This window comes from Lepisosteus oculatus, chromosome 23, assembly GCF_040954835.1.
Source record: "Lepisosteus oculatus isolate fLepOcu1 chromosome 23, fLepOcu1.hap2, whole genome shotgun sequence".
Taxonomy (NCBI): domain Eukaryota; kingdom Metazoa; phylum Chordata; class Actinopteri; order Semionotiformes; family Lepisosteidae; genus Lepisosteus; species Lepisosteus oculatus.
This window is the reverse complement of record NC_090718.1, coordinates 7401886-7415382: the sequence shown is the minus strand read 5'-3', so window position 1 is coordinate 7415382 and position 13497 is coordinate 7401886. Positions and strand designations below refer to the sequence as shown.

The 13497-nt window shown below is 45.9% G+C and overlaps 1 protein-coding gene across 1 annotated transcript in view; it reads left to right on the top strand.

Annotated features, from left to right (window-relative positions):
* pknox2 (pbx/knotted 1 homeobox 2) overlaps positions 1 to 13497 on the top strand; it is a 96560-nt gene that overhangs the window by 69899 nt on the left and 13164 nt on the right. The window contains exons 7-12 of the mRNA XM_006642271.3: positions 3094 to 3229; positions 4110 to 4207; positions 7876 to 7995; positions 9346 to 9422; positions 11074 to 11252; positions 11784 to 12027. Coding sequence (XP_006642334.2) covers positions 3094 to 3229; positions 4110 to 4207; positions 7876 to 7995; positions 9346 to 9422; positions 11074 to 11252; positions 11784 to 12027 — 854 coding nt within the window. The remainder of the gene's footprint in view (positions 1 to 3093; positions 3230 to 4109; positions 4208 to 7875; positions 7996 to 9345; positions 9423 to 11073; positions 11253 to 11783; positions 12028 to 13497) is intronic.

Genomic DNA, 13497 nt, shown 5'->3' with positions numbered 1-13497 from the left:
ATACATCTGCATTCAGAAACTTTGATTGTTTCACATTTAGAAAGTGTGGATTGCAGCTGCTGAGCTGAAGTGTTACCCCTAGACTGCTCAGCGTAAAAAAAAGCCAGGAATAAATCCTTATATCATCAGGGTAACTGCAGCTGATCGTGAAAATGATGACTTACGTGAAAATGATCTGCAGCCATTTGGAGGCTGCATGTTGACAGCTAAGAAACAAAATCGCCATCTTCTGTGGGCCACTGAATATCCAAAGTGGAAAAGTGGAGGCAGAGAGCAGTGGAGTGTTTGTTTTTTTTGTCACAGATGAAGGCCATGACAGACCTGAAGGAACGCAACTTGCTTGCAGACATAATTGTGAGTGTTACTGACTGCTGTTTTATTTGTGTCGCCGATGTGGTGGTGGAATTGTAATAAGAATTTCTTTGGAATGAATATTTTCTTTTTAATCACTATTTTTGCGCACATTGATGGCAGATGTACTGCTGAGCGATGCGTCCCTGAGCTAGCAGGTTTAGTTTTTTTTTTCTGTTCTTGAAAGCCGCTCCAGAGGTGTCACTTCTCAATGCAAGGCCAGACAACGCAAGACCGCGTAGTTCTAGGCCTACAATGGCACGACTTCAAGAAAACAATGTCAAGAGATTTCCATGCTCAGCTTTTACTCCTGATCTGATTGGTCTGTGGGACCAGGTGCCTTCGACTGGGGGCAGTCTTCTCTGAGCTGCCTGCAGGTGGACAGGAGGAGTGGCAGAATATCCCACAGCAATCTGGCGTGAGGCTGATCAGGTCTGTGCGTTAGTCCTGCTGGTATTGTGTTAACGCTCACTGAGGTCACACACATTGCCAGCAGCATAATGTGTGCGTTCTGACAGAAAGTCACGTTTCACCCTGAAAACCTCAGAATGCCCTGAGATGTTCATCTGAGTTCCTGTGATTTCACTGTCTGTTTTTGAGATATTTCAGTCCATTAGACCCAAGCTGTTTTCTGTTGTCATCGGTGCAGAAGGGTAGAGCCAGGGTGTGAAAGTGGGAAAAGTGAGAAAAACTAATTGGGAGAAAGAACAGAGCAATTAAAGTATTTGTGACAGACAAAGAGACCAACAGCCAGATAGATAATTTGCCTCCAAGGAGACGGAGAGGAGGGATGGAAGGGGAAAGGGAGAGGGAGAGACGCTGATGAGTCTCGATGCCCCGACAAATTGAGATACACATTTTATTTTTAATCTGTAATTTTCCAGAAAATAACGAGGGGGAAGTTAATGAGATGGAAATCCAGCCTGCCGCCGGCCTGCTTGCCCGCCGCAAGATTTCTTTTTTTTAATCTTTCTTAAGGCTGAGATAATTAGAATGCGAAGCGATAATGAGGATTGAGCTAATTGTTGAAACGTATGGATCGCTTCAAAAGTGAAATGGGGGGCAAAAACTTACTTGGGTTTTTTTTTCCTGAGTGGTCAATTTTTTTTTATTTCCCTGGGCGATTTGCTTCTTTTCTGATCCCCCTGTATTTATATATAGCTGCTTGAGACAGCAGCGTGGCATCTCAATATGTGTCCCCAAATAGCTACTATTATATGTTTGAGGTAACGTGATACAGAAGAGGCTTTTCTCTGCTTTCCATTACCGTGCAGGTCAAGCCTATCCCTTCATCCACCCTGCTGCAGTAAAGCCACTTACTCCTGGCAAGGGTCACACTACGCTGGAGCCTGTCCAAGCACGGGGCACAAGGCAGGACCAGCCATCACACGCACATGGGGACGATATAAAGATACAGTTTTACATGCCTAGCATGTCTTCAGGCAGTGGGAGGAGGCTTAAGTATCCAGAATAACGGAAAAGTGGACCTGTGGAGAACATGCAGACTCCACAAGGAAGGGATGGCAACAGGGATCTGCTACATTGCTGCTGCAGCTCCAGTCAGCATGGCCCCTTGAACTGTTATTATCGATGCTATTCCAGTTTTTATTTTCACTGTAATAAAAACGAATAAGGAAACTCAAAAGGCAAATGGCTTGTTCCCGTTCCCCGAGCTTTTCATCTGAACCACATGTTTCTATAGAATACAAATGCATTTGATCACAAAATATCCGGGCCTCCTCTGCTAAGGAAGAAAACCCCCCTTTTGTGGAAATGGAATGGAATCTAATAGAGCATCCACAGACGAGCAGTCGGCGAAGTGGAGCCCACAGCGAGTGCTTCCGAAAGGGGGGAGGGGTTTCATAAACATTTGTGTGCCATCTTTTGACACCGTCATCTGGGTTTTCTCAAGGGCTGTCTGAAAAAGGGGATCTGAGCCCTCTAGTGGGCTTCTCTCAGAGTTTCGGGTGAAAAGGCTAATGACTGCCAGGGCCGAGTGGCTGAGGAGGCGGGCTGTCGTAAACAGTTTGCGACCCCAAATGGCTGGGTAGGATTAGTGCCCCATGCTGGAGGATTGCAATTCAGTTTTTCAAGGTCCTTCAATCTCCTGAAACGCTGTCATGTCTGAGTCACTGAATGTAGTCCAGCTTTTTAACAGCAGGCAGTCTGTAATACTGCTGAAGCATCTCTTCAAAAATACTGAATCAGGGAGGCCTGGGGAGCATTCCTCGTGTTGAGCTGTGATTTGGAGTGAGGTTGTTATTTATTGGCCACTCAGGTTTCATTTTCTGTTTTTCCCCTGCATTTGTTTCATTGTAGGTTTCCAGGTGCTGGGTGTGGGCTTCTCTGCTATTTCAGCTGGGTGTTACAAATTTCTCAATTAATTTTTATTAAAGCGAATGTATCATCACCTTAGGTAACCATGTGTTGGGCTGAAACAAGGAGTTCAAGGACAGATATAAACCCAGTCAGTCGAGTGAAAGACCCTTTGAAGTCAGAAACACATATTGAAGATTTCAGTGTTGAGTGACTCTCTGCTTTAAAGCTGACTTCGGACTAATTAAATGAACCACTAAAAGAGGCAAAGGCATAGTTATGGCCAGCACAGTATCTCACTAGCCACAGTAATGGTTATAAACCTTTTGGCTCCTTTTCTGCTCTCGGATACTAAAATGGGTTTTGAGGATGACGCCTCATTCGCAGTTTCTCTCTTCCTCTCTCCCATATCCCAACTCCTCATAGGACCTGCTGCAGAACTCCGCCCCTTCCATGACAACGGTCTCCAGCTCCGTCAATCCCTCGGGGATTGTGGTCCCAGCCAGCGCTCTGCAGCAGGGCAACGTCGCCATGACAACCATCAACTCACAAGTCGTATCAGGTGGGGGGCCTGTCCCACAGGCAGCAGGACTTAAGTTGCCTGTCTGCCCGTTGTTCTCAAGGGAATGCAGAGGAGCTCTCTAAAAGACATAGATGAGTCCTAAACTATTTAAATATTCCCCCAATGGCCTCATAAATGATGCAAGCCGTTTATGTTAGCTACACTGTTGCCTGTTGCTCCCAGGAATATGGCTGTACAAACCAGATCTGTTCCACATTTGACCACCAAGGTGCTAAAACATTTCCTCGTGGAATCGTTTTCAGATGTCTGGAGCAAGTACCATCGAACAAATCAATGTGCTAAACCATTAACTGAAAGGTACAGTATATAGGGATATGCAATAACAAACTGCCACTGTCAATACATGAGTAACTGCACAGCTTCTGTGGACCTAGAGATAAATAATCCTTACGGCACCTCCAGTCTCAAATAATTGAGTTACCACAGGCTTCGCACATTTGAGGACATCACATTCTATTGACAGAACTTTTTGTGAAACAAGCGAAAACCAGTAAAGGAGCCGCTAATTTCCCGTTTTATTCAGAAAAAGCCTGAGGGGTAAATAACCGCCATAGATGCAGTTTGGAAACTCTGCGAGTGTTGCAGGATTTCGGGTGGCCCTATTAATCCTGCCTTCCTTCGCAAAGCGCATTCATTCCCGAAACCCGTTTCTCAGCTCGTAGCCCAGGCTGGGTAATGTACCGCTCGAGACAAGGTCAGCCTTCACAGAAACCACCTTCTACACTATTCATATCCCTGGACGGCATTGCACATTTCAGTATGGCAGTGTTGTGCCCAGTTGTTTGTTTGTTTTTTCTCCTCTGGCTCTGTACGTTCTCCTTTCTGACTCTGCCTTCCGTTACTGCTTTGTTTCTTTCAGGGGGGACCTTGTACCAGCCAGTGACCATGGTGACGTCACAAGGGCAGGTGCTCACCCAGGCTCTTCCCCAGGGAACTATCCAAATCCAGAATGCGCAGGTGAGAGGAAGATGAACCTCGCTGGGGAGGGCGGGCATCTTCAAGCCAGCTGCTCCCAGTGTCTGGCGCACCGGGCCAACGCTGTGGAGACCATGACGCCCAAGGCCAGCTGTTTTAAAGAACAAGCCCGTGAAGTTTCACAGCCCCTCAAGTTAGTGCGTTCTGGGAAACAATTGGAAAGGTGCCTTCTAAGCTCCTCCCTTCAAGGGAATTCAAAGGGCTGTGAATTCACCTGCTAGGAAGGAGAAAAAAAAAGACCCAATGGAAAGTAAAACAAAAGTAAAACTCTTGTATAGATTTACTGTGATCCACCATAGTGAAAGCAGAGTAAAATGCCGTAAAGCACGGTGAAATCATAGTAAAAGACTGGTGAAGCACAGGAATAATGCATGCTGTAAAAGCTGTCTTTCAAACACGATGCCAACAACAGGGAAGCAAAGTAAACTCAGTGTTCAGGGGTTGAAAAACCTGAAAACAACTGCCTAGATATCATGCTGGCCCCTGGGGTTAAACGTTCGGAAGGGAAGACGTAATCACATTTGAAGCCTTCGCTGGGGAAGACGTCCAGCGAGGAGGGGTGCCGGCGCAGAAAGGTTGACCACTTCAACCTACAATTTCAGGGCGGAAAGCAGGGGAGGGGGTGGGAGGGACGCTGTATTAAGCAATCAGCACAGCTGGCAGGTGATCCTGCGTTTGACAGACAGCACTGAGCCTTGCGAGTACCCCGGGACCCAGCCAAGGCTGCGGAATACAAGCGGGCTGGGAATAGGGGCTGTGCCCGCGGCCCTGTCCCTGACAAGGGCCTGGTAATGATACCCCTGCTTCACACTGCCAATTAGCTCAGCCTGCTTCCTGGAACGCTCAATCCCCGCGTTGGGGCGCGGGGAGCAGCATCCACATGACTCGCAGCTGCCATGGTGACGAGGACTTAGTTTTTTATTATTTATTTTCAGCTCAGCGGGGAGCTCTTTTTTAAGACGCCTGTTTGTTCTCCGAATTGAATTAATTTGCGTTGATTTATTTATTTATTTCCCTGTGCGGTGCACTCATGCACTAACTGCAGACGTTTGGTTGTGGCTGCTGAGCTTATTTTTTTTTTTCAAAGGTTTTCTTTCTGTTTTTTTTCTTCATTCGTCCGAGGCGCAGTAAGATTCTTATACGTGTGTTTACATAAAGATGATATAAAGAGCCTGTGCGAGGCAAATAGTATTCGTGAACAGGACTATCTGTAAAGCTGTCTCTGTATTTATGCATGTGTGGATTTAGGATCTGGTGATTGATTCGATGGTGTTGGAGATATTTTGACTATTTGACCGTTCGTGACTGACTGGGGCACACTGGAGTGACTATGCCTGTTGCATAAGTACTAAATAACTGACCAGACCCAGGTGATTTAACATGCTCAACCAAAATGCCAATAATCACTTATCAAGACAACAACACCTCAGTGCCATCCCTGTGCTGGAGGCTACATCAGCATACTCTACTGTTTCTCACTGTCTGGGGTGACCACAGCCAGAAATATCTACCCATGACATCATTGACACTGTCCATCAATGATTAGCTCATCAGACTAGGTCTCAGACCGACACTCGAAGCCTTTCACACTGTGGCCAGTGCACATTGGGACAAGGCAGCCGAACAGCTGATCAGTAATCAGTTGTAGGCTTGATGACCACACAGGGGTCCAGTACTAACAAGTGTTGATTGATGCAACAGAATAAGGTCATGTGAGCCTCAACACTGGTGGACACAGGAAGCAGTGGAGTCAACTCTTTAGCGATGTCCTGGGTGTTTGTGTAGACCACACTGATGGACATCAGCGTACCGCAGATATGCATTATTGTATGCTAATTGTCGTATTGGAGAGATCAGTTGATGGGGCACTAGTGTGATGGTCTGGGCGGGAGTATCTAGTCTCTCCAGCACTCCTCTAGTAGTGTCCAGTGGCGACTTGCCTAGAAAGCAGCACTGAGGTCCTGGGACCTCACCTGCTGCCCTTCCTGTGGGCTCATCCTGACATGTCCACTTCCCCGCAGGACAGTGCATGTCCTCATTGTGCTCACCGGACAAGGGCTTCCTCACAAGATTAGGATGTGATTTAAGCCCCATTGAACGGAATGAGCTAGAATGAGATGTGTCATCATCGATTGCCGAAAGAGCCACTAGCAGTGGTCCGCGCATGTCCAGGCTCAATGGCAGCTTGTATTGCTTCAGGCACTGGCCACACGCTCTGCTTAGCCTGGGACTTTCACAGCAGAGCCCCTGTTAATCTGCCCTGTTGGCGACACTTTTTTATTGGCATAAAGCATTTACCTGGGTCATCTCTGCTCCATAAAATGTCAGGGCAGCTGCTACAGGAAACCTTTTCTTTCTTTCTGTTCAGAACCTTGTTATTTTGCAGTTGTCATTAATGTCTCTTTGGTGCTTAATGTGCAGTATATTCAGCTATAAAGGAAATACCCATAATGTGCATGCTTTTCAGATATACCAGAATGTTCCAGGTGAATTGTCCTTTTCTTTAAACATTTACTATAAACATAAAGTTTATATAAACATTAAGGCCTGAGATTCCAGTAAGACCCTTGTGCCAAATACATACAAATATTGTCTTAGCGGCTTTGATACACACGCACACAAATTAAATTCCACTGTGAATTACATATTTTATCAAACATCATAGGTGCTTTTTAAGAAATGCATGAATGCAGTATTTTAATTCAATATTCTGCCCACAAAAAAACAAACAAAAAAAAAACAGTTGTCTCTACACACTGTGACACTTTTCCTCTGTTCTGTACATTTCAGGGCATGAACTGGCAGTCTTGTGAAAACCCTAGTCAGTTATGCTAAAGGCTTTGAAAAGAATTTTATGGGACCTTATAGGATCTCTGTAATTGGCAAAGCATTGGGGCAGGTTTGATCGACCTGTCCCCTGCTGGGATAATCCATCTCTGGATTTTATTACTGCAGTGCTGCGGAATCCCTCTGGATAGCAACCTGCATCTACCTTTGAAGACCCAGGGAAAAGGTGGTAAAAATAGGCTCTTCACAAATTCCTGGGGAATACTCCGGGACCTTATAATGCTCAAAGAAAAACAAGCTAGCTTATCCCAGCAGGGTTTGTACACTGCTCGTAAAATCAGTCCTTTATATTCCTCGTTAAAATAGATCAGTCTGAACGTCTGGAAACGGAAATAGATTAAAACCAAGCATTTGAAAACTGCTAGCTAACCTTTGATCTGACACAGAGTTGATCAACTCCCCCCCCCCAAAAAAAGCCCAGCAGCACCATGACGAATCCGAATGTATACATACCGTAGTAAAGACCGGAAGGGTTTGGAGCCGTTTGTGCTATTCTTAGGCAGCCACAGCAAACAAACTTGGATTCACGGGGAAAAAAAGAGAAGTTGTTATTGCTTGAAACTGGCAGTACGCCATGCAGTTTGTTTCTTTTGTAGGTGTTCCAAAACCATAGAGTTGTTCTTGTTTTTATTTTTGAAGCTCTTGCAGCAGTGGGAAAGGTGTGTTGCTATGGCGATAGAAGGCCGCGTTGCCCGAGAAAAGAAAAGCCGCCTCATTTTTGTGCTGGAAGGTCCTTGTCGCCATGGCAATGCTGACTTACCCCCCCCAATCCACCCACCCCCCTTGTCGTGTCCCCCTCCAAGGTGAACCTGGACCTTTCGTCCCTCCTGGACAACGACGATAAGAAGTCGAAGAACAAGCGAGGGGTCCTTCCGAAGCACGCCACCAACATCATGCGGTCATGGCTCTTTCAGCACCTCATGGTGAGGGCGGGCAGGGGGCTGGGGGAGCGGGAGTTTGAGAGAGTCCTTCCCCGGTTTGGTGGAGTCTGAGGGGGAGAAGCAACGGCAGGCGATTAGACAGTGCCCCGATGTTGTTCACAAGCTTCTTAAGTGAACCCCCATGTGCTGTAAGAACAACAGAGAGCTTACAAACAGGAGCAGGCCGTTCAGCTCGCCTGACCCACGAGGTGGGTAGTGGCTGGTTGATCTGAGGATCTCAAGCAGCCTTTTTTCTTTGAAAGAAACCGGGGTATTGCCTTTGACGGCGTGGCTGAAAGGCTTGTTTCAGTCTCCCACAACCCCTTCGTTTCAAGAGTGCCCGTTTCCACGTCTCTTCCAGTTCACATCACAGTTGGCGCGTGTTACAGGAGGATAATGTAAGTGATATAAATGGCACCAAAGAAGTACTACAGTACAGTATGTAGTTTTGTAACTGTTTTTCTTTTCTTTAGCTATTGAAGAAAAGCTTGGTGTTTAGTTTACTGTTGAATTTATTCACTATTAAGTTAAACATTTTAATGTTAGAGTCAGCATGGCTAAAGAGTTTAAGGTATTTTTATGTAGCCCTTTCCTGTGCTTAATAAAAGAAAACATACATGGTCTACTACAAACATATGCTTTTTGGACCTTTTAAAGGTCATTTTTAATTTTTAATTTTTTTTTATAACTTCCAAAATGTGTTTAGGCTGTTTTCTCCCCTGTGGAGAAACTGGGCGGATTGCCCATCTCATTCATTTACTGTGGAGTGGGAAATATGCCCTCACAGGGCACGCAAAGTCCTTTTGCTTTTTGGTTCTCACAACAGCACAACTGGGAGAGAGAAATATCCCAGCCATCCATTTCCTTACCACTTTATCCCATGCTGGTGAGCCTATCCTGGCAAGCACCAGGCACAGAACACCCTGAACACCACTGCAGGGCAGGGCGCACACAGACACCAACACAGACACGCATGGCAGGGCCATTCTCCCCAGAAGCCAATTACCCTCCCGGTATGTTTTTGGACTGTGGGAGGAAACTGGAGGAAACAGGGAGGAAAGAAACTCACGTGAACAGGGGCAGAACATGCAAACTCCACGCAGACAGTAGTCTGGGAATTGAACCCAGGGCCCCAGCACTACGAGGCAGCAATGCTGACTGAAGTGCATCGGTGCCGGCCGAGAATAATATTACAAACAGCATAGTGGGAAATGTCCAATGGAAATGAGGGAGAATTTAGGAAGACTAACTTTTGGTTTCTTCCCAAAAAGATGGAGAAGATGAACCAATGTTACTTGGGAGGTTCACTGAGCGAACAAGCAGCAGATTTATTCCTCTTTCATCCCTCTGCAGCACCCTTACCCCACAGAGGACGAGAAGCGACAGATCGCAGCACAAACCAATCTAACCTTACTGCAGGTCAACAACTGGTAAGTAAATCGGTTTCGTATGATTTTAAATACCAGTAAACACTGGTGGAGTTGCTCTGTTTGTGGCAGTATATAAAGATATTTTAATTGCATGCCAGGTACCTGGTAGTCTTATCAAAGACCAGACTCCTGGTCAGTGCTGGGATGAGAGACCTTCAGGTTAAACCAGGTTGTCGCGGTCTGCATTGGCAGGCCAGTGGATGGCGCTATTCCATCTGGACCACAGTTTCCAGAAATCAGCTGCCCCAGTATGGTCACCGTGCACACTGAACTGTAGGAGGCGCCACCCCTCTGAGTAATTAAACCAGTGTCCTGACTCTTCTCTTCAGTCGCCCTAAATAGAACATTTTAGCAGATTTAAATCTGGTGGATTTGCACTTGTAAATTCATTTGCAGTGAAAAGTGAACTAGGCTTAAGACCAACCTGAGTTTATGGGTGGTGTAGCAGCCCCCAGTTTATAATTTTATTACTGGGCTTTCCAAATTCGAGCACTATGTGTTTGGATGGATGAAAAGTCTGAGAGACCTATGGAAGTTTCCTTGGTGAAGCCCACATAGAGTCCAAGACACATTTTTGGCAGGGCTAGGCTGCCAGAATCACAATGTTTTGCAATGTATTACAGCAGCTAGAATAAGACAAATCCAAAAACATCAATCCTAAAACAAGCATTTCTACCACTATTACAATTATATGTTTCCTAAAATAGTACATACATGTAGTTTTATTATGTGTGAATATTGAATAGATTCATATTTGGTGAGTTCTGGATAAAAGTGTATGGCCATGCTGGTATTGTAATGTTGATTGTACTGTTGATGTTTGTTCTTATTTAGTTATTAGTCTGTGTTGATGTTAATCACATAAGTAGGTTGAAAAACCTCTTTGTAAGCACGCCAGTGGGACAAATGGAAAGGTTTTCATAGCTTAAAAAAATTATAGTACCTCACAACACTATAAATGGCAGTTCAAGTAGCTGTGTTGGCACAGTTGAACTTTTCTGTTTCCATTCAGAGACTTTGGGCTCCATCTGCTGGTGAATTAAATTTCTGACCATTATTGTGTCTCCTTGCTTACTGCTCATACACTTTCTTAAACTACAATAACCCAGTCATTGGCTTTAATCAAGGTAGTGATTACCGTAAGCAGAGGAAGTCAAGTGACCTCTGTTGGCTCCCCAGAGGTCATGTGACCTTTGCACGTGCCGCGTCCCAGAGGTCGCGTGACCTCTGTTGTGTCAATAAAAATGAAAAAACAATCCTTCAAATGCTGAGTCTTAAAAAAATTAAACACCACACAAAACACTGCAGATGTAGGGCACTAGCCACTGCACTGATGCAGTCAGGAAGACCACTGATTCACTGGCACTTGGAGAATCAGTCAGAAACAGCAAACCCAGCACTATACCCAGTACAGAGAAGTGATTCCCGAGCATTTCCAAAACCATCACTTTTAGCTTCTGAGACGGACTCCTGACTGTCTTTTTAAGGGGAAGCGGGGACAAAATTTCTCCAACCAACAGAGGCAAAAAAAAACAAAACAGGCTTCCTGCTGGTGAGCTTGAGAGGCGTGAAAGAAGCCGCACGAAGAGAGCGCCCCTGTCTGTTCTGTGGGTGTCCTGTCGAGCCCATCCCGTGTCCTCTGTGCCGGCAGGTTCATCAACGCCCGGAGACGGATCCTGCAGCCCATGCTGGACGCCAGCAACCCGGACCCGGCTCCCAAGGCCAAGAAGATGAAGTCCCAGCACAGGCCCACACAGCGCTTCTGGCCGGACTCCATCGTGGCCGGGGTCCTCCAGCCACACGGGGCGCACTCCGCCAACAGCACCGATGGTAAAGGACGCGGCGGGGCCTGAGCAGTCCTGTGGGTTTTTCCCATGGTCCTGTACCAGCTTCCCACATGATCCCCATGCATTCCCATGGCCTGACTCTAGTTATTGCACCTCGTACGGTTCCCTTTCATGCTAAGACGAGAAAGTAAGCATTCAGTATTCAATTTAGTATACAATATTTAGTTTCTATACTATTTAGTATTATTCATTTCGTTCGTACAAGATTTAATAACACACAGACACAGACACACTCACACCAGGGCTAGTCCTTCCATAAGAAAATGTGTGTGTTTGGACCGTGGGAGGAAACCAGAGCACCCAGAGGAAATCCACACGGACCCAGGGAGAACATGCAGACTCCACACAGACAGCACCCCAGGGCCAGGACTGAGACAGGGGCCCCAGAGCTGCAGGGCATCAGTGCTGACCCTTGAGCCACCATGCTGCCCTAAACCCTTGTCTATAACAGCTAAACCTGTGTGTTCTTTTCTTCTAGATTTCAGTGCAGCTCATGTGTTTTTCTGTGCCCCAGGCTCCCTGGCCATGGACAGCCTGCAGCCCCTGTCCTCGGACTCGGCCACGCTGGCCATGCAGCAGGCCATGCTGGGGGGCGGCGGGGAGGACTCCCTGGACGGCACGGAAGAGGAGGAGGAGGAGGAGGAGGAGGAGGAGGAGGAAGAGGAGGAGATGGAGGAGGAGGAAGGGGAGGGAGGCAGGCAGCTGCACACCACCAGCGTGGGAGACCTGGGCTTGGAGCACAGCGAGGCCCTGGAGTGAAGCACCCCTCCGCACATCCCCGCGGCCGTGCCCGCGGCCACAGCACTCTCGTCTCACTGAGCAAACCGCACCGGGCCAGTGGCCAGCCTCGGGACTGGCGCAGCTTCTCAGCAACACAAAAAAAGAAACTACGCAAACCTGAGACTCACATTTGCAAGTGTAAAGGGATGCATGTCTGGAATGCTAATCATTTTCTGTACGCCCCCCCCAAGAAAGACTTACCGTGTGTTGATATGCCCTCTGTGATGATGGTAACACGAAGATGAACATAAACATCTTTTCAGTTTAACAGCCATTATGGCAGAAGAAATTCCATATTCCGATTAAACATAACCTTCATTATAGATATTGAACCCTAAAATCATGTTTTTTTTAATGAATTTACCACATATATGAGCCACTGTTTACATTTTTCCAAATAGATATACTGTAGATAAACCTGTTTTTTTTTTTAATATATGTCGGTTCTCTGGATCATAATGTCAAGATTAATTCATTAATCTCAGGTTAACTTCTGAGCTTGGGTATTAATCCTTCGAGGGCATTTCAGACACATGGATTCACACATTGCACAAATCCCAGGGGCTGTTATGCTCACGGCACGACTGATCACCATTTTAGCGTTATCCTCAACGAATTTCAAATGCATAACGAAAAAGAAAAAAAAAACATGCCCCTTTGAGCTTCTGGTTCGGGTTAGGGTTTGGTCTTCAAGAGGCATAATCTCCACGGATATTCTCACACTGCTTTTATTTTTTATGAAGAATCACGGAGGCCAAGGCCCTTTTTTTAAAAAAAAACCTCATGGATTGGGAAACAAAATATTCTTCAAACAAATCACACATCACTAGAAAACCCATAGAAGCCACTAGGAGTGCGGGCTGCTTTTCTGCTGGTGTCCTGCGAATCGTCGAGTAAATCTCAAGTCAAGAAGCCACGCAGATCAAGTGAACCCAAGAGCAAGATTTTTTTTTTAAAAGTTATTTTTCCCCTTTCTTCCCCTCGCCCCTGAACAACCTTCTTCTCCTGTTTCAAGCTCTTCATTAGAAAGTGAATACGGCACAAGAAGCTTTTGGTCTGCACTTTTGTCTGCAGCGGTGAACAAGAAACAGACAATGAAAACACAGCACTACTGCTTCCTCCTGCAGAACAAGGACATCCAAATTTGCTGGATAACATTTAAAAAGACATTTAAATAGGATTTTTTTTTAAAAGGGATTGTATTGACGGACGTGCAGTACTGTAACAAGGGATGTGAAAACTGACAAATCTGAACCGAAAGTCACAGACATTGAAATGTTTCTCCTTGTTCACACTGAGGATTTACAAACTGTGAAGGACATTTTTGCCTTTTTTTGTGCAACACGAACAAATATTGTGTTTTTCTTTTATAAAAAAAAATATTCTCCGTTCTTGAATGTTCATGGAACTGTTCATTGTGAAGTCTGTTTCTCATTACTGTTTTATTT